This window comes from Petromyzon marinus, chromosome 83 (genome assembly GCF_048934315.1).
Source record: "Petromyzon marinus isolate PM22_M1 ecotype Great Lakes invasive population chromosome 83, UKy_Petmar_22M1.pri1.0, whole genome shotgun sequence".
Lineage (NCBI taxonomy): Eukaryota > Metazoa > Chordata > Hyperoartia > Petromyzontiformes > Petromyzontidae > Petromyzon > Petromyzon marinus.
This window is the reverse complement of record NC_133748.1, coordinates 3,629,509-3,649,965: the sequence shown is the minus strand read 5'-3', so window position 1 is coordinate 3,649,965 and position 20,457 is coordinate 3,629,509. Positions and strand designations below refer to the sequence as shown.

General features: G+C 46.5%; 1 protein-coding gene across 2 annotated transcripts in view; it reads left to right on the top strand.

Moving 5' to 3' along the window:
• The window catches only part of LOC116937842 (interferon alpha-inducible protein 27, mitochondrial-like), a 33,886-nt gene extending 19,340 nt beyond the window's left edge, over positions 1–14,546 (top strand). For both annotated transcript variants that reach the window (XM_076057551.1, XM_076057550.1), the window contains 3 exons: positions 7,654–7,680; positions 8,821–8,982; positions 12,992–14,546. In XM_076057551.1, the coding sequence (XP_075913666.1) occupies positions 7,665–7,680; positions 8,821–8,982; positions 12,992–13,086 (273 nt within the window). In that variant the 5' untranslated portion in view covers positions 7,654–7,664 and the 3' untranslated portion in view covers positions 13,087–14,546. The remainder of the gene's footprint in view (positions 1–7,653; positions 7,681–8,820; positions 8,983–12,991) is intronic.
• The last annotated feature ends 5,911 nt before the right edge of the window (positions 14,547–20,457 follow it).

The following is a 20,457-nucleotide window of genomic DNA, read 5'->3' as shown; positions in this document are numbered from 1 at the left end:
GTAGTGTATTATTGTGTATAGTGTTCTTCATAGTAGTGTAGTGTATATTAATATAGATGAGTGTATAATAGTAAAGAGTATTGTATAGTGTCGTGTTTAGTAGTGTAGTGTATCGGAGTGCAGTGTGTAATAGCATGTAGTAATACTAGCCTTTTACACGTCCAAGGACTAGTGTATTGCAGTAAATCTGAAACGTACAAGCGAAAATCAGACCGCGACGTGATATTCATTGCATCAATTCGTATGCAATTTGTAAGGGTGCGGTGACACAGACTTACTTCATTTAAAGGTTATAATCTCCTGTTCTTCGTGACGTCCTTCTTACTTCCATGTCTCAACAACAGCGTTACGGAGATCGCGTGACATCAGGGTTCTGCCTTTGTAGTGACGGTTGTAAGTTGACGCTGAGAAGGGGGAGGAGGCGCCTCGCCTCCCCACGTGGAGTGACGTCACCCGCTAATTATTATTAATGGCGGGGGGTTGTCCATTTTGGAGGATGTAACCTGTTCATGATTATTAATGAAGGGGGCTGGTCGACGTGGAGTGACGTTACACGCGGGACACACAGACACTCCTGGTTCATTATAGTAGCAAATATATGAGTGTAGTGTATAGAAGTGTAGTATATTGTAGTAGTATATAACAGTGTAGTATATAGTGGTATTGTAGTGTATAGTGTAGTGTATAGTGCAGGAGTGTATAGTAATATATTCACGTACATAGTTTATAGGAGCGCAGTGTATAGCGTCACGTTTAGTAGTGTCGTGTATAGTGTTATGTACAGTAGTGGAGTGTAAAGTGTTATGTACAGTAGTATAGTGTATAGCGTTGTATAGTATTGTAGTGTGTAGTAGTGTATCGAAGTGTATAGTGTAGTATATAGCATTATAGTAGAGTACAGGGACTCCTCTACCTACGAACATTTGACTTACAAACTTTCCGAGATACGAAAAAACCTGTACTAATGTTCAGTTGCCTGTTTGGATCGAGAGGCATACATCTACAGAACTTGAAGAACCAGTGGCATCTACATTTACAGAACATGCAGAACCAGTGGCATCAATAAATACCGAACATGCAGAACCAGTGGCATCTTCATTTACAGAACATGCAGAACCAGTGGCATCTACATCGACAGAACTTGAAGAACCAGTGGCATCTACATCTACAGAACGTGAAGAACCAGTGGCATCTACATCTACAGAACATGCAGAACCAGTGGCATCTACATCTACAGAACATGCAGAACCAGTGGCATCTACATCTACAGAACTTGAAGAACCAGTGGCATCTACATCTACAGAACGTAAAGAACCAGTGGCATCTACATCTATAGAACATGCAGAACCAGTGGCATCTACATATACAGAACGTAACGAATCAGTGGCATCTACAGAACTTGAAGAATCAGTGGCATCTACATCTACAGAACGTAAAGAATCAGTGGCATCTACATCTACAGAACACGCAGAACCAGTGGCATCTACATCTACAGAACGTAAAGAATCAGTGGCATCTACATCTACAGAACGTAAAGAACCAGTGGCATCTACATCTACAGAACTTGAAGAACCAGTGGCATCTACATCTACAGAACGTAAAGAATCAGTGGCATCTACATCTGCAGAACATGCAGAACCAGTGGCATCTACATCTACAGAACTTGAAGAACCAGTGGTATCTAAATCTACAGAACATGAAGAACCAGTGACATCTACATATACAGAACGTAAAGAATCAGTGGCATCTACATCTACAGAATATGCAGAACCAGTGGCATCTACATCTACATAACATGCAGAACAAGTGGCATCTACATCTACAGAACTTGAAGAACCAGTGGCATCTACATCTACAGAACGTAAAGAATCAGTGGCATCTACATCTACAGAACATGCAGAACCAGTGGCATCTACATCTACAGAACTTGAAGAACCAGTGGCATCTACATCTACAGAACTTGAAGAACCAGTGGTATCTACATCTACAAAACGTAAAGAATCAGTGGCATTTACATCTACAGAACATGCAGAACCAGTGGCATCTACATCTACAGAACTTGAAGAACCAGTGGTATCTAAATCTACAGAACATGAGGAACCAGTGGCATCTACATCTGCAGAACATGCAGAACCAGTGGCATCTACATCTACAGAACTTGAAGAACCAGTGGTATCTAAATCTACAGAACTTGAAGAACCAGTGGCATCTACATCTACAGAACGTAAAGAATCAGTGCATCTACATCTATAGAACTTGAAGAACCAGTGGTATCTAAATCTACAGAACATGAAGAACCAGTGGCATCTACATCTGCAGAACGTGAAGAACCAGTGGCATCTACATCTGCAGAACATGCAGAACCAGTGGCATCTACATCTACAGAACTTGAAGAACCAGTAGCATCTACATCTACAGAACGTAAAGAATCAGTGGCATTTACATCTACAGAACATGCAGAACCAGTGGCATCTACATCTACATAACATGCAGAACAAGTGGCATCTACATCTACAGAACTTGAAGAACCAGTGGCATCTACATCTACAGAACGTAAAGAATCAGTGGCATCTACATCTACAGAACATGCAGAACCAGTGGCATCTACATCTACAGAACTTGAAGAACCAGTGGTATCTAAATCTACAGAACATGAAGAACCAGTGGCATCTACATCTACAGAACGTAAAGAATCAGTGGCATCTACATCTACAGAACATGCAGAACCAGTGGCATCTACATCTACAGAACTTGAAGAACCAGTGGCATCTACATCTGCAGAACGTGAAGAACCAGTGGCATCTACATCTGCAGAACATGAAGAACCAGTGGTATTTACATCTGCACAACATGAAGAAACAGTGGTATCTACATGTGCAGAACGTAAAGAACCAGTGGCATCAACATCTACAGGAGATCATACAACTCCTAAAGCCATTTTCCGTGTTTAATGTGCACACCGTGCAACACGTTAGGAATCGACAGGAGTTAGTTTGGACTTACAAACAAATCCACTTTTGAACACAGACCTCAGGAACCCAACTATTTCAAAAGTAGAGGAGTCCCTGTATAGTGGAGTGTGTATAGTAGTGCAGTTTTTATAGTAGTGTAGTATGTATAATAGTGTATAGTGTAGTGTATCAAGTATCGTGTGCAATTCTAGATTTGAAGTTTTCGTGACTGCAAGGATCCATACTCTTTGGTTCTTTTGGTAAAGTCACGTGGGTAAAAATAAAAAAACGAAAAAATTAAAACAATTTTTTTTTGAAAACAACTAAATTAAATCACGACGTTTTGGGCGCAACACATGTGCCCTTCATCAGTTGGAAACAACCCCAACAATAAACAAATTGTTGAAATGGGCAAAAGAAGGCTGCTTGTGACACGAGGCTATATATACGTAAGAAGGGGGGAGGAGCCAGGGAGGAGAGATAGAGGGGGTGCGGGTGTGGGCTAGGGGGAGTGGCGATGTGCGAAGTCCAACCCAAGCCCGAGCTCGACACAATACCTGGGCCGGGAAGTGCAAGCTCCAACCCGAGCTCGAGTACAATAAAGTGTCGGGTCTGGGAAGTGAGCGGCACTGGAGGGTAGGAGGCTGAAGAAACTGGCAATGCGGATACGAAGGCAAACTATGAAGCAGTTAAGGTTTTACCTGGTTAATAACGTCCTTCCGATGATTGCTCAATTTGTACCCATCTTCTCGGTTGAAGTTATGTCTATGCTTATATATCTGGGTGGCTTCATGAACAAACCTTTGATAGTAGCCCGAAGGTTTGCAGAGCACCTTGGTCTCGGAAAAAAACAATATCATAAGAGCCCACAGAGTTATAGCAATGGTCAGCCACGGCGGAGGAATTGGTTCTGCCGTGTTTCAGATCTGCCTTGTGCTCGCAAACACGGTCCGACACATGCCGTTTCGTTTCTCCAATGTAACAATCACCACAGGAGCAACTTAGTTTGTAGACTTCCGGATATTACATGTCAGAAATGACATCCTTCACAGATGGGATTAGATCACGGATTTTGTGTAGTGTACTGAATCGAACCTGGATCTTGTGTTTGTTTAAGATTTTGGCCATATTTTGGTAGGAGTCTCAAGAGGTTGTTTCTCCATGGTAGGAGAAACAGCTTTGCAGATAGTACGGTCCGAGTATCCATTCATCCTATGGGCCAGATGTACATGTTCTAATTCATTGGCAAGGTGGTGTTGATTTAGAGATGCAATTAGCCCTATGGTGTAGTGTTTTGATGAGGGAATTCTTCTGAGCCAGATGGTGGTGGGTATCAGGCTTCAGATACGAGTCTGTGTGGGTGGCCTTTCTTTAGACAGAATGTCCCAAAGAGCCATTGGACCTCCTCTCAAACAGAACATCCAAGAATGGTAGCTTCCTCACAGTGTAGTTTATAGTAGTGTTGCGTGTAGTAGTAGTATATAGTAGCGTAGTGTGTAGTAGTATAAAATAGTGTTGTAGTGTATAATGTCGTATCTACTAGTATATACTAGTGCATAGTAGTGTCGCATAGAGTATAGTGTAGCAGTATATAGTAGTGTAATATGTATTAGTGTTTAATGTAGTAATATATAATATAGCATCTAGTAGTGTATAATAGTGTATAGTAGTGTAGTACTGTATATGGTATAGTGTGTAGCAGTATATAGTAGTGTAGTAGTATATAGTAGTGTAGTAATATATAGCATATAGTAGTGTATAGTGTAGCATGTATGTGTGCGTATGTAGTAGTGTATAGTAGTCGAGTAGTATATTGCAGTGTAGTATTTAGTAGTATAGTAGTGTATAGTATAGTCGTGTAGCATATAGTAGTGTAGTGTGTAGTAATATATAGTAGTCTATACTAGTGTAGTGTTTAGTAGTATATAGTAGTGTAGTGTGTAGTCGTGTATAGTAGTGTAATGTAACGAATCTGGAGTATAGTGTGTAGCAGTGTAGTCTGTAGTGTAGTATATATGTGTATGTAGTAGTATATAGCAGTGTAATATTAGAGAGTAGTGTAGTAGTGTATATGTAGTGACATCGCTGGATGTCACCATGCTGTGGGTGCAGTACCGGCCCTTGAGGGGCAAAGCGTGTGGTGTAGCGACATCGCCGGATACCACAATAATGTGGGTGTAGTACCGGCCCAAGAGGAGCACGGTGTGTGCTGAATAATAGCGCTGGATGGCACCACGCTTTAAGTGCAGTGCCGACCCTACAGGACAGGGTGTGTGGGTGCCGACCGACGGATAAGGTTGTGTGAGGCCATGGCACTCTGGTTGACCTGGGAGGACACGTGATTGGTTAATTTGACAGAGGGGCCCCAAGAGGGGGGCTAGGAGTGGTCACGTGACTGGGACCCAGATCCTTCCTGAGGATTTTTGAAGGTGGTCGTGGCCAAGGGCGGTGCCGGCCACGCTGCAGAGAATATCAGCCGGGTCCCGAGAGGGACCGGAGTTGTTGTTCATCCTGGAAGAAACCTTCATCGACGTTCTACGTTCAACGAGTCTCCAATTCGTGGACCCGGGCCGAAGTCGCAGTTACGTAGTAACTAGTGTAGTAACTAGTGTAGTAGCTAGTGTAGTAGCTAGTGTAGTAACTAGTGTAGTAACTAGTGTAGTAACTAGTGTAGTAGCTAGTGTAGTAACTAGTGTACTAACTAGTGTAGTAGCTAGTGTAGTAACTAGTGTAGTAACTAGTGTAGTAGCTAGTGTAGTAACTAGTGTAGTAACTAGTCTAGTAACTAGTGTAGTAGCTAGTGTAGTAGCTAGTGTAGTAGCTAGTGTAGTAACTAGTGTAGTAGCTAGTGTAGTAACTAGTGTAGTAACTAGTGTAGTAACTAGTGTAGTAGCTAGTGTAGTAACTAGTGTAGTAACTAGTGTAGTAACTAGTGTAGTAACTAGTGTAGTAACTAGTGTACTAACTAATGTAGTAGCTAGTGTAGTAGCTAGTGTAGTAACTAGTTTAGTAGCTAGTGTAGTAACTAGTGTAGTAACTAGTGTAGTAGCTAGTGTAGTAACTAGTGTACTAACTAGTGTAGTAACTAGTGTAGTAACTAGTGTACTAACTAGTGTAGTAACTAGTGTAGTAACTAGTGTATTAACTAGTGTAGTGACTAGTGTACTAACTAGTGTAGTGACTAGTGTGGTAACTAGTGTAGTAACTAGTGTAGTAACTAGTGTACTAACTAGTGTAGTGACTAGTGTAGTAGCTAGTGTAGTAGCTAGTGTAGTAACTAGTGTACTAACTAGTGTAGTAACTAGTGTAGTAGCTAGTGTAGTAACTAGTGTAGTAGCTAGTGTAGTAACTAGTGTAGTAGCTAGTGTAGTAGCTAGTGTAGTAACTAGTGTAGTAGCTAGTGTAGTAACTAGTGTAGTAACTAGTGTAGTAACTTGTGTAGTAGTTAGTGTAGTAACTAGTGTAGTAGTTAGTGTAGTAGCTAGTGTAGTAACTAGTGTACTAACTAGTGTAGTAACTAGTGTAGTAACTAGTGTAGTAACTAGTGTAGTAGCTAGTGTAGTAACTAGTGTACTAACTAGTGTAGTAACTAGTTTAGTAACTAGTGTAACTAGTGTAGTAACTAGTGTACTAACTAGTGTAGTAACTAGTGTAGTAGTTAGTGTAGTAACTAGTGTAGTAACTAGTGTAGTAACTAGTGTAGTGACTAGTGTAGTAGCTAGTGTAGTAACTAGTGTAGTAGCTAGTGTAGTAACTAGTGTAGTGAATAGTGTAGTAGCTCGTGTAGTAACTAGTGTAGTAGCTAGTGTAGTAACTAGTGTAGTAACTAGTGTAGTAGCTAGTGTAGTAACTAGTGTAGTAACTAGTGTAGTAACTAGTGTAGTAGCTAGTGTAGTAACTAGTGTAGTAACTAGTGTAGTAGCTAGTGTAGTAACTAGTGTAGTGACTAGGGTAGTAGCTAGTGTAGTAACTAGTGTAGTAACTAGTGTAGTAACTAGTGTAGTAACTAGTGTAGTAGCTAGTGTAGTAACTAGTGTAGTGACTAGTGTAGTAGCTAGTGTAGTAACTAGTGTAGTAGCTAGTGTAGTAACTAGTGTACTAACTAGTGTAGTAGCTAGTGTAGTAACTAGTGTAGTTAGCCTGGTGGTCACCACCATAGGTTGTTATTCTGTTAAGGGGAAGTTACCCCGTGTGTTGGAACTGAATAAATGTGTTGCCTCCAAAGTCTACGTTTGCGACTCAGTTGAACCCATTACATATCGGTTAGTAGTATATAGTAGTGCAGTGTGGAGTAGTATATAACAGTGTAATAGTATATAGTAGTGTAGTAGTGTATAGTATTACTTGTGGTGCTCATGCAGAGAAAAACATGCTTTGGTAAAATGTGGCATTGTCTTTGAAAATGGTTGGTCCACAAACAGAGACAGCTTTCTTTAGAGCATCGTCTCAACCATTGTTAGATCAGATGAGGCCAGAAGGCGAACAGCACTGGTCTACCACTGGTTGAGACAAGTACTGTGTGTGGTTAATGCAGACTTGATTCCTTGCAAACGTTCCTGTTTGTTGTTTTGACATCTTAACACCTCCTGTTGTATTGTCAGAATGGGAACAACCTATTCTTATGTAGTGTGTAGTGTGGTATATATATACACGTGTGTGTGTCAGTATGTAGAACTAACCGCTCTGTGTAACCCCCACACAGAGGTTGGCGTCATGGCAATCGGAGGAGGTGAGCGATGACGTTACCACGCTTCCACGTGATCGCTGGTGTTGTGACGACGGTGTGTGATGGTGATCGTTTGTGATGCTGTGTGTGTTGCTGTGTGTGATGGTGATGCTGTACGATGCTGTGTGTGATGCTGTTGCTGTGTAATGCTGTGATGGTGATGCTGTGTGTGATGCTGTATGATGGTGACGCTGTGTGTGATGCGGTGTGATGTGTGCAATGCGGTGTGTGATAGTGATGTGTCATGCTGTGTGATGGTGATCGTCTGTGATGCTGTGTGTGATGGTGATGCTGTATGATGCTGTGTGTGATGGTGATGCTGTGTGTGATGGTAATGCTGTATGATGCTGTGCGTGATGGTGATGCTGTGTGTGATGCTGTGTGATGGTGATGCTGTGTGTGATGCTGTGTGTGATGGTTATGCTGTGTGTGATGCTGTGTGTAATGCTGTGTGATTGTTATGTTGTGTGTGATGCTGTGTGATGGTGATGCTGTGTGTGATGCGGTGTGATTGTGATGTTGCGTGTGATGCTGTGTGATGGTGATGCTGTTCGTGATGCTGTGTGTAATGCTGTGCGATTGTGATGTTGCGTGTGATGCTGTGTGATGGTGATGCTGTGTGTGATGCTGTGTGATGGTGATGCTGTGTTTTGCTGTGTATGATGGTGATGCGGTGTGATGCTGTGTGTGATGCGGTGTGTGATGGTGATGCTGTGTGTCATGCTGTGTGGTGCTGTGTGATGTTGTATGATGGTGATGCGGTGTGATGCTGTGTGATGCGGTGTGTGATGGTCATGCTTTGTGTCATGCTGTGTGTCATGCTGTGTGATGCTGTGTCTTTGTGTGTAGTGTGTGGTTATGTGCAATGCTTTGTGAGGCTGTGTGAAGCTTTGTATGATTCTGTGTGATGCTGTGTTAGGCTGTGTCTGATGCTGTGTGTGATGCTGTGCGTGATGCTGTGCGTGATGCTGTATATTTTGCTGTGTTAGGCTGTGCGTGATGCTGCTGCGACGCCATACATTCACGTAATCATTTGTGTGACGGTGTTTTTGTTATCATAGTTGTTGTTGTCGGCTAGCCTCCTCCCTCCTCACTGTTGTTATTTTTTTTGTTGTTCTCATGCTTGTGGTTGTTGTGAGCCAGTGGCCGCAGTTGTTCTGACCCCAGTGGTAATAACAGCCGCGGGCTTCACCGCCGTAGGGATCACAGCCGGCTCCATGGCCGCCTCACTCATGACGTGGGCAGCGACAGCCAACGGAGGAGGGGTGGTGGCCGGAGGGGTCGTGGCCACGCTGCAGTCCATCGGTACGGAGGCAGGGCCTTGGAGTGGAGGGCTTCTGGCCAGGGCTGTTAGGGGGCAAGTGCTGTGAGTTAGTAGCGAGTAGAGGAGACGCAGCGACAAAGTCACTCCCAGTTAGCCTCTAGCAGGGCTGTAGCGGCAAGTGCTGTTGTAGTAGCGAGTACTCCCAGTTAGCCTATAGCAGGGCTGTTAGGGGGCAAGTACTGTGAGTAGTAGCGAGTAGAGGAGAGACGGAAACAAAGGTACTCCCAGGTAGCCTCGATCAAGACGTAGCCTTGCCTGCTGGAGGAGCTCACTGATAGGACTTCGTCGAGATATTTGAAGGTTTTGTGAGCTCCTCAGGCAATCCAGCCTGGTTAAACCCGGGACGGATCGTAGATAGGACAGCCTGAACGTTTCTAACCGGTGAAGATGTTCCATTAGGCGGGTCCACGTTTCGCAAGCGTAGAGAAGGGAGGGCATGACCGTGGCCGAGAAGACCTGAAGCTTCGTGTGGAGCAACAGACCAGGTAGCTTCCACACAGCGTTATATAGCTGATGAAAAGATAATGCCGCTCGACTAATTCGGAGTGAGACCTCTGCTGTCAAACCAAAGCTGGTCATAAGCACACTGCCCAGGTATGTAAAACTCTCCACACTCTTCACAACTGCCCATCACTAATGTGGAGTTTCGGGGGTGGAGTTTTTGATGGTACAAAATACCCAGGCAGGTGCTTAGTTTTTGTGGGGCTGATGGCAAGACCCCACCCCTTAGTGGCATGCTCCAGGTCTAGCAGCAGCACCTCTAACTCCTCCTCTGACTGAACAGCAATCACCAAAACATCATTGGCATACATAACATGGTGGACCAATAGGGACCCATCTCTAGAATGCACCTGGGCATTCATCAGCCTCCCATTGCATTTGTACCAGATTGAGATTCCTCCAGTACAGCCATGGGAGGCTTCTCGAATTACGTTTTCGAAAAAGATGTTGTGCACCCCAAGGTGAACAAGGAATGGCTCCGATTCCCAGGCACATAGCTTTAACCGGGCCTGCCCACCAACATGAAGGTCCTTAATGAATGTGAGCAGAGAGTTAGGGACTCCAAAAGCACGGAGAACAACCCACAGCCCAGGCCTATTGATGGCATCATAGGCCTTGACCAGGTCAATAAAGCAGAGATGTAGGTCCTGTTGGAATTCCCTAAACCCCTGCTGCAGAAAACAAAAAGAATATATGGCATCTGTACAAGACCACCCTGGAACACAACCACATTGGAGCTCTGCAGGCCTCTCAGCGTGCCTTGCAAGTCGATGTTGAATAATCCTTGCCAGGACCTTTCTCGGTACACTGAGGAGGGAGATGCCCCTGTAGTTGTTACAGTCTGTGCAGTCCCCCCACCTTAACGAGTGGGACCACCAAGGCATCCTTAATATCTTGTGGAACCCGTCAAGTGGTCCAAGCTGTTATTATGATGTTATGCAGGGTAGTCTGCACACCAACGCCACATTCCCTCAGCATTTTGCTTGGGAGATCATCTCCTCCCAGCGCTTTTTCTGGTTTCAGACTCTGGATCGCCTTCCGTACTTCCTCAAAAGATGGCACCTCAGCCAGACACTCACAGGAAGTGACTACTTTTACAACATTTGAGGCACAGCAGGCTCAGCAGGGTCATTCCACTTTGCCCCATGATGTTTTTTGGACTGAAGGATTTCCTTTCCCCCAGGATCTCACAGAACTGTTCAGCAAACCTGCAACCTTGTTCCTGGTGGTTGGAGATCATATCACTGTTCATTCCCTTAAGGATAGTGATAGGTGTGGTACTGCAAGTTACTTTTTGATGGAGTTAAAGAGTGATTTATGATCACGGGCTACTGAGGCAGACTTCATCTCCTCAGCAACCAACGATCACCACTCATCCTTGCGGCGTCGCACGCATCTTCGAACCTCCGAGCGAAAGCTGTGGTATGCCTCCTCATTCTCCGACGTGGGATGCTTTAGACAGTAGGTGTGGGCTTTTTGCTCTTTCTCAGCCAGCCGGAACACCTCCTCCATCAGCCAAGGTCTCTAGGGAGGTCTGGACCGTGTACCCTAAGCAGCCATTGCAGCTGCGTGAACCACAGTCCTAAACCTTGGCCATTTCCCCTTGGCTTCAGGAGGAGGGGACATGATGCAAACCCCAGCTGCAAGCGAGGATGACATTTTCGCTGCTGACTTTCATCAGCTAGCTGAGATCAAGTCACTGTGGGTTTGAATGGGGTCCTAGATGGACACCCACCACCAGAGTGGAAGAATGGCAGGCGCCTTACAGATGACAAGCCGATGGTCAGTGGGCATATCAGCTCCACGGTAGGACCTGGTGTCAAGGACATGGGTCCACATCCACTTTTCTGTCACTATGTAGTCCAGCAGATGTTCTTGCTTGGACCTGGCGTGAATCCATGATGTTGTGTGGATGTGTTGATGCCGGATCAGCCCCCTACTGTTGTTACTGAGCTGATTTGGCACATGCCTTCCAATCACTCCAGCCCAGGTGTCACTCGAACATTAACGTCACCCAACAGGATGACTCTATCCCGAGGGGCCACTTTAGCTAGCACCTGTGACAGGAGCTCATAGATGGCATCTGACTCATCAGTCATGCCTGCATCCTTCCTAAGATGGTCATCTTCGCTGGGGGCGTGAGCAACTACTACCACCATTCCTCATCTCTTGTTGATCGGGAGGTAAGTCCACAGTAGCCTGGGGCTTACAGCTTCCCACACATCACACCCCACTCATTATTTTCTTCAGAAAAAGAGCCACTCCCAGTTGTTTGGCAGTATCCTGTCTTGAGTAGAAGACTGCCACTCTTCACGGTGACTGGGCTTTCTGAATGCTGTATAGATCCAGGCAGTACGTGTCCAGCTCCTGACAGAGGAGTGGCAACCTCTCTTTCACAGTGAGTGTTCGAACATTCTACATGGCCACCGTCAGTGTTTTTTTGTCGTTTCTGGAGGAACCCCGAGGGTGCCGGGTTCAGTCTCTTGGCTCCGTCAAGTGGGGTTTGGCCAGGAGACATCTTAGACAACAATCCCCCCGGGGGCCTCCAGCACAAGCTTAGCTAGATTTCTATCCCGTGTGTTTGTGGTACTTGAATTGAAGGTGGAGGGGGTACCAGCATCTTGCACCCGTCCAGAGCCCCCATTAGCCGCTGTGGTGGCTATAATTGCCATGAGGGGCATTGCCGATTTTGGGATTGGCCGTTACCCCATGCTCACCACAGCATTACCGTCCCGCACAGAGGAGGTAGGGGGTTGTTTTTGCCGGACTACCCACACACTCAGAGACGCATACAAGGTCCCCCAGGTAACCTCTAGTTGGTCAATAGGGCAAGTGCTGTTAGTAATAGCGAATAGGGTAGACACAGAGACAAAGGTACCCCAAGGTAGCCTCTTGCAGGGATGCAAGGTGGTAAGTGCTGTTAGTAGTAGGGAGAAGTGGATTAGACACAAAGGCAAAGGTACCCCAGGTAGCCTCTCGTAGGGATGCAATGTGGTAAGTGCTGTTAGTAGTAGGGTGTAGTGGATTAGACACAAAGGCAAAGGCACCCCAGGTAGCCTCTCGTAGGGCTAAAGGGACAAGTGCTGTTAGCAATAGCGAGTAGAGTAGACACAGAGACAATGATACTCCCAGGTAGCCTCTAGCAGGGCTGCAGGGGCAAGTCCTTGCTATTGTACACAATTACAAAGGTAACCCCAGGTAGCCTCTCGTAGGGCTGTAGGGGCAAGTTCTTGCTAATGTACACACACTCAGAGACACAAAGGTCCCCCAGGTAGCCTCTGGATTGCCGTATTGGCGAGATGTTAACCACCCCTTCCCTCCTCCTCTTCTCGCTCACCTCCTTTCCGTCCTCGCCCCCTTTGTCCCCTCTCTCCGCTCCTCTCTCCTCCCTTCACTCCCTTCACCCTCTCCACCCCCCCCCGTCCCTCTGCTACCCTCCCCCCCCTCTCTCTCTCCCCCCTGCCCCTCCCCTCCCCCTGCCCCCTGTAGGATCGGCTGGGCTGGGTCCTGCAGCTAAGCTCATCGTGGGGACAGCCGGGGCAGCCATCACCAAGGTGGTGGTGGACCTCTTCGACAAGAAGTAGACGGCAGGAGGAGGAGGAGGAGGGCAGTGAGAGGGTGGGGGGATTGTTGAGAGGGCAGCGCTGAGAGGGCAGCGCTGAGAGGGCAGCGCTGAGAGGGCAGCGCTGAGAGGGCAGCGCTGAGAGGGCGGCGCTGAGAGGGCAGTGCTGAGAGGGCAGCGCTGAGAGGGCAGCGCTGAGAGGGCAGCGCTGAGAGGGCAGCGCTGAGAGGGCAGTGCTGAGAGGGCAGCGCTGAGAGGGCAGCGCTGAGAGGGCAGCGCTGAGAGGGCAGCGCTGAGAGGGCAGCGCTGAGAGGGCAGCGCTGAGAGGGCAGCGCTGAGAGGGCAGCGCTGAGAGGGCAGTGCTGAGAGGGCAGCGCTGAGAGGGCAGCGCTGAGAGGGCAGCGCTGAGAGGGCAGCGCTGAGAGGGCAGCGTGCGCGCTCAGCTTGGCTGGCTAAGCAGTGCGAGGATTCAGAAACCTCCCATTGGCACCGTCGGCTACGGTGAGGTAGCAGCTCCTCTGCCTCCTCCTGCCTATCATTACGCTCCTTCCTCTCATTCGTCTCCTGCCTCTCATTCCTCTGCTTCCTCTCATTCCTCTCCTTCATCTCCTTCCTTTGCTTCTTCCGTTTCCTCTCAATCCTCTCGTACCTCTTCTTCCTCTCTCTCCTTTAGTTGGTCTAGACGGTCTCGTCGGTCTAGATGGTCTCGACGGTCGAGTTAGTCTAGATGGTCTACTTAGTCGAGACTGTCTAGTTGGTCTAGATGGTCTCGTTGGTTTAGACGGTGTAGATGGTCTAGTTGGTATAGACGGTGTAGATGGTCTAGATGGTATAAATGGTCTAGATGGTCTGGATGGTCTAGTCGGTCTAGACAATGTAGATGGTCTTGTTGGAATAGACGATGTAGATGGTGTAGATGGTCTAGACAGTGAAGATGGTCTAGTTGGTCTAGTCGGTCTAGACAGTGTAGATGGTCTAGTTGGTATAGACGGTGTAGAAGGTGTAGATGGTCTAGACGATCTCGTTGGTGAAGAGGGTCTAATCGGTGAAAACTGTCTAGTTGGTCTAGATGGTGTAGATGGTCTAGACGGTGAAGACTGTCGAGGTGGTCTAGATGGTCTAGATGGTCTAGACAGTGTAGATGGTCTAGTTGGTATAGACGGTGTAGATGGTGTAGATGGTCTAGACGATCTCGTCGGTGGAGAGGGTCTAATCGGTGAAGACTGTCTATATGGTCTCGATGGTCTCGTTGGTTTAGACGGTGAAGATGGTCTAGATGGTATAAATGGTCTAGATGGTCTGGATGGTCTAGTCGGTCTAGTCAGTCGAGTCAGTATAGATGGTGTTGGTGTGAGTGATGCACTGTAGTTCCGGGGTTTGTTTCTTTACCATCGTGGTGTTTGGGCCTGGCTAAGTAAGAAAAGTTGTGGAAACTTAACTCAGTTACTCTCTAATAATACAACTGTATCCACACCAACGACACCATTGTGTTTGTGTGGCTGTATGAGTGAGTGTGTTAGTGTGTGTGAGAGAGTGTGTGAGTGTGTGTGTGTGTGACTGTGTGAGTGTGTGTGTGTGTGACTGTGGTTGAGGGATGGCTCTCTATTGGTCAACCATGTTACGTATGCTGATGATATGGTGATTGCTGCTCACTCAGGGGAGGCGTTGGAGGTGCTGCTGCTGAACCTAGAGCGTGCCACTAAGAGATGGGGCCTTACAATCAGCCCCACCAAAACTAAGCACCTGCCTGGGTATTTTGTACCATTGGACACTCCACCCCCACAACTCCCAATTGGTGATGGGGCAGTTGTGGAGAGAGTGGAGAGTTTCCCATACCTGGGCAGTGTTCTCATGACCGGCTTTGATTTGACAGCAGAGGCCTCACTCTGAATCAGTCGAGCGGCATTATCTTTTCACTGGTTGCATAATGTGTGGAAGCTACCTGGTCTGTCGCTCCATACAAAGCTTCAGGTCTTTTTGGCCATGGTCATGCCCTCATCATAGTCTTATCTCTCTACATCTACATTTATCTCTATGCATCTCAATGTGTATCTCGACGTATCTCTATGTGTATCTGTGTATCTCTACCTGTGCTCTTTATCTCTATGTATCGCTATGTGTCTCTGTATCTCTATGGGCATCTCTATGTATCTTATCTCTATGTATTTCAACGTATGGATGTGTATCTCTGTGTATCTCTATGTGCCTCTATGTATCTCTGTGTATCTTTCTGCATATCTCAGTATCTCTCTTGTATCTCTATGTATTTCGACGTATCTCTATGTATCTCTGTGTATCCCTTGGTATTGCTGAGGGGATATCTCCTCTCGCTCACCCAGCAGCTCGTTATTCTCTTGATCCCTATCCCGATACAACTCGCTGTGATACTCAGGAGCCCCATCTCTGTGGGTGGCTCTTCTTGTCCATCTTGCCGTCCCTGCCATGTCTCGCTGTTTTACTCAGCCTGATACTTTAACCGCGTGGTGATGTTGATTCTAAATGTGGAGGGAAAAAACTGGATCCCGAGGAGAAATCCACACGACCACGGGGAGAGAGATCCCACGACCTCCTGCACACCAGGCGAGGTAGTTAACATCTCTCTAGCCACTATAGCGCCCTGTGTATCATCGGCACAGAAACGGAGTTTTACACCGACGCTTGAAATTACTTCACCAAAGAGGAAGAATCTCCACGCGGTGTGGAGAACAGGGCCCAGAATAGACCCTTGGGGGACACCGCAAAGCGGAAGCTCGCGAGAGAACGCGACCACCATTCAGAAACACCGCCTCTGTATCACGCACTCCGTAGTACATTCACACCTCGACCTGTCTTAAGATATTTTAAATTATTTCCTCTCACCCCTCCCCCCAATCCCATTCCTACCTGCACCCTACAAGGCGCTCCTTGCCACAAATGAACCGCAAAGCCTCGCTGCTGATGTCGTCAGCAAGGAGCTATAAACCATCATCACGACAATTCCGCTCAGTAACCTCCCAGCAGCAGCGAATTTTGGCTCAGCCGTAGAAAAAAATAGGGTCACCTCATCGCGCGCTTTCTTATCCTATATACACAACACTATGAACTGCACTATACACTACACTACTACACAGTACACTATACACTACACTATACACTACACTATAAACTGCACTACTATACACAACCCTGTTCACAACTCTATACACTACTATACACTACACTACTATACACATCACTGCTAAACACTAAACTACCATACACTTCACTACTATACACTATATTACTATATACTACATTACTATACAATACTGTACACTACACTACTATACACTATACTACTATAAGCTACACTATTAATTAAACTATACACTACGCTACTTATACTATACACTACTATACACTATAAGATACACTATTTATTAAACTATACACTACACTATACTACGCGATGCAATATTATACACGACACTACTATACACTACACAATACACTACACTATTATACTCTACACTATATACTACTCTACTATACCCTACACTACACATTAAACTGTACACTAAACTTTACTATGCAATAGACTAGTAGACAAGACACTTCTATTCACAACACTGAACTACACTATACACCACACTGCTATGCAGTACACTATAGTACACTATACACTGCTATGCACTGCACTATACTACTTTACCGAGTTCCTCATCCGATCACGGAGAGTGAGCCCGGCAACCCTGCGGAAAAACGTCATGTCTGCCCCTTGTATACGCAATCTCAACCTTGTGGTAATTACCCAAAGCTCATGACCATTGGTGAGAGTGGGAATGTAGATCGACCTGGAAACCGAGAGTTGTGTTCGAGAACTCAGCTCCCACTGCACTACCAGGGAACGTTACAGCGCCCGCAACATCACAGACGCCGCACCGATCCGCCGTCCCATCTCCCGCTCCCACTCACCATCACTCGCTAGAGAGACCCCGAGCTACTAAAACTCTTCTACGAAGGGCAGCTGTTCCACCCTCACCTGGAGAGCACTATCCACCATCTCTCAGGAGTGAACCAATACCTTAGATTTGGAGGTGCTGATCCTCATCCCAGCTGCTTCACACTCGGCATCAATCAGTTCAAGTGCACGCTGGAGATCACGTCATCTGCAAAAACCAGCGGCGCCACCTCCATACCCCGTACTGGATATTCTCCATGCCTCGGCTGCGCCTTGATATCCTGTCCATGAAAATCACAAACAGGAGGGGAGACAAGATGCACCATTGGCAGAGTCCAACACCCACTGTGAACGACTTTTTAAATACCAAGAATAGGGACACAACTCTCATTCAAAGAATAGAGGGACCGGATAGCACTCAAAAAGGGGCACTGTTTACATTATACTCCAGCAGCACCTCCCACAAGACATTGCGGGGAACACGGTCATGTGCCTTCTCTAAGTCTAAGCAGCAGAGGTAGACTGGAGAAGCATACTCCCATGACCCCTCAAATATCTGTGAGAGGGAAAAGAGGTGGTCCATTGTTTCACTATCATGAGAGAATCCACATTTTTCTTGGTTCTTTCGGTAAAGTCACGTAGAATGGAAAAAATAATAATAAAAATAAAACGTAATAAAATAAAATTCTCACGACGTTTCAGCCACAACACAAGTAGCCTTCTTCAGGTGAAGGAACAGAACTGAACAGAACTAAACTGATCGGGACAACAGTTGTCGTCCCGACAGTTCTGTTCCTTCACCTGAAGAAGGCTACTTGTGTTGTGGCCGAAACGTCGTGAGAATTTTATTTATGTTTTATTTGTATTATTTTATTTCCATTCTACGTGACTTTACCGAAAGAACCAAGAAGATGAATCCCTGCAGTCACGAAAGCTTTAAATCGAAATTTAGAATCCACATTGTTCCTCCTCATTCTGAGGCACGACCACCGGGTGTAGCCTTTTCCCCCAGCACTGGCATGGGCATTACCTGGGACGCTGAGAAGTGTGATCCATCTCTTTAGTTGGAGAACACCCTCTGGTCACCTTTCTTAAAAAGGGGAAGCACAACCCATTACACTATACACTACACGGAACACTGCTATGCACTACTATACACGACTATAAACTGCACTATACACTACACTATACACAACACTATACACTACACTATACACTACACTATACACCACACTATACACTACATACTACACTACACTATACACTACACTACTATACACTACACTATAGACTACACACTACACTACACACTACACTATTAACTACACTACACTATTCACTACACTATACACCACACTATACACTACACTACTATATGCACTACACTACACTATACACTACACACTACACTACACTACACACTACACTATACACTACACTATACACTACTACACACTACACTACACACTACACTATACACTACACTATACAGTACACTATACACTACACTACACACCACACTACACTGTACACTACACTACATACTACACTATACACTACACTACACACTACACTACATACTACACTATACACTACTACACACTACACTACACACTACACTATACACTACACTATACACTACACTATGAGTAAGAGCCTCGCTTGTTCACAGGCGACTGGAAGGCTGCCATTGACTGCAAAGGGCTCCTCGTAGCCACGTGCAGCCCTGGGGGCTACGGGCGTCGTTCTGACTCAGCCACTCCACCGCACTGCGGCTGACAGCGCAGGGCTCAGTGGCCCCGGGCTCGCAGCTGCGCCCCCTGGCGGCTACCGCCCACCCTGCGCTGTCAATAAACACGCGAGGGAATAACCAGAGACTCAAATCCACGCGACCACGGGCAGAGAGAGCGAGAGAGAGACACCGCAAACTCCAAATGTGCAGCAGCAGGCATCGTCAGGATCACAACCTCCTTCATACCAGGCAATGTAGTTAACATCTCCTAGCCACGGTGATGATGATGATGAGAAAGAGACACCGCAAACTCCAAATTTACAGCAGCAGGCATCGTCAGGGTCATAGATCGAACCCACGACCACCTGCATACTAGGCGATGTAGTTAACATCTCCTAGCCACGGTGATGATGATGATGATGAGAAAGAGACACCGCAAACTCCAAATTTACAGCAGCAGGCATCGTCAGGGTCATAGATCGAACCCACGGCCACCTGCATACCAGGCGATGTAGTTAACATCTCCCAGCCACCGTACAGTCCCCGTTAGGTTGCAATGTGACCCCTGAGTCGGAGGCGCTCTAACTTTGTGCACCTGTCACAGAATCGTAATCGTTGTCATGATCAGGGGCGGAGCCAGGGGGGGGGGGGGTGACAGGGGTTGACATTCTGCGTGTGAGTGTACGACACTCGGTCTGGCGGACTCCGTGCAACTTCATTGTCAGAGTGTGTCGCGAACCGATGGCGTCTAGTTCAACAGCCTGGCTCTCTCTAAATCATTCTTGAAATTAAAAATTTGTTGAATGTCACCCCGGCCTGAAATCCTGGCTCCGCCCCTGGTCGTGATGCTGATGACGTCACCCACACGGGGCACGTGGCACTGACCACGTGACGAGTCACATCCCATCGCCTGATGATCGATTAACGAATAGCTGTCAATGACGCCACCGCTCGCCGATTGATCAATTGATTTCATCGATGGCCAATCTCCTTTATTGTAATTAACGATCGCCTTCGTAGGGTGATGGTGAACTGTAGCGTAATAACTCCCCTTCGTTATCCACGCACCGTTTGAGTTGGTTACCTGGTGATGGGTTCAGTGCGCTAGTTAACGGACTGTTCACGGTGTCACTGACCTGGTGGTTCACTGATGGCAATAATCAGCAATGGCGCTGTGGGCCATAGCAGTGATGATGTTGTTGTATTTGGATCGCGTTGTTGTTGGTGTTGTTGTGACGTCAGGGCCACGTGGCTTCTCATGGTGTCTGGGGTTTGGTCTACTGTGACGTCAAGGCCAAGTGGCTTCTCGATCGGTTGTGGTGGTCAAACAGAATCCTCATCTTCAGCTGTAGCAGGATCAGGCTTCTAAAGATATAAGAATAAGCTGATACTATAAATAAACATTTAAAAGATATAAGAATAAGGCACTGCCACATATAAATCTATACAAGTGTAGTGGGGTGAAAAACGCAACACAAGGTTGCACGGGCGAAATTAGGTGGCGAACTGCCACCTAATTTAGGGGAGAAGCTGGTGCAAACCTGGTCAGCCCAAGGTTGCATGCTGACACCGGAGGTGTTGCTAAAGAGACGTGCGATAAGGGGTGATTGATGGCCTGACAGGCTGGCACCTGTCAGGCCATCAATCACCCATAATAACGGTTTTTGGGTTAGATCGCGTTAATTTATAAATGTGTCGTAACCCTCCACGACCCGACACGGCCAATCAGCAAAAAAAGTGTC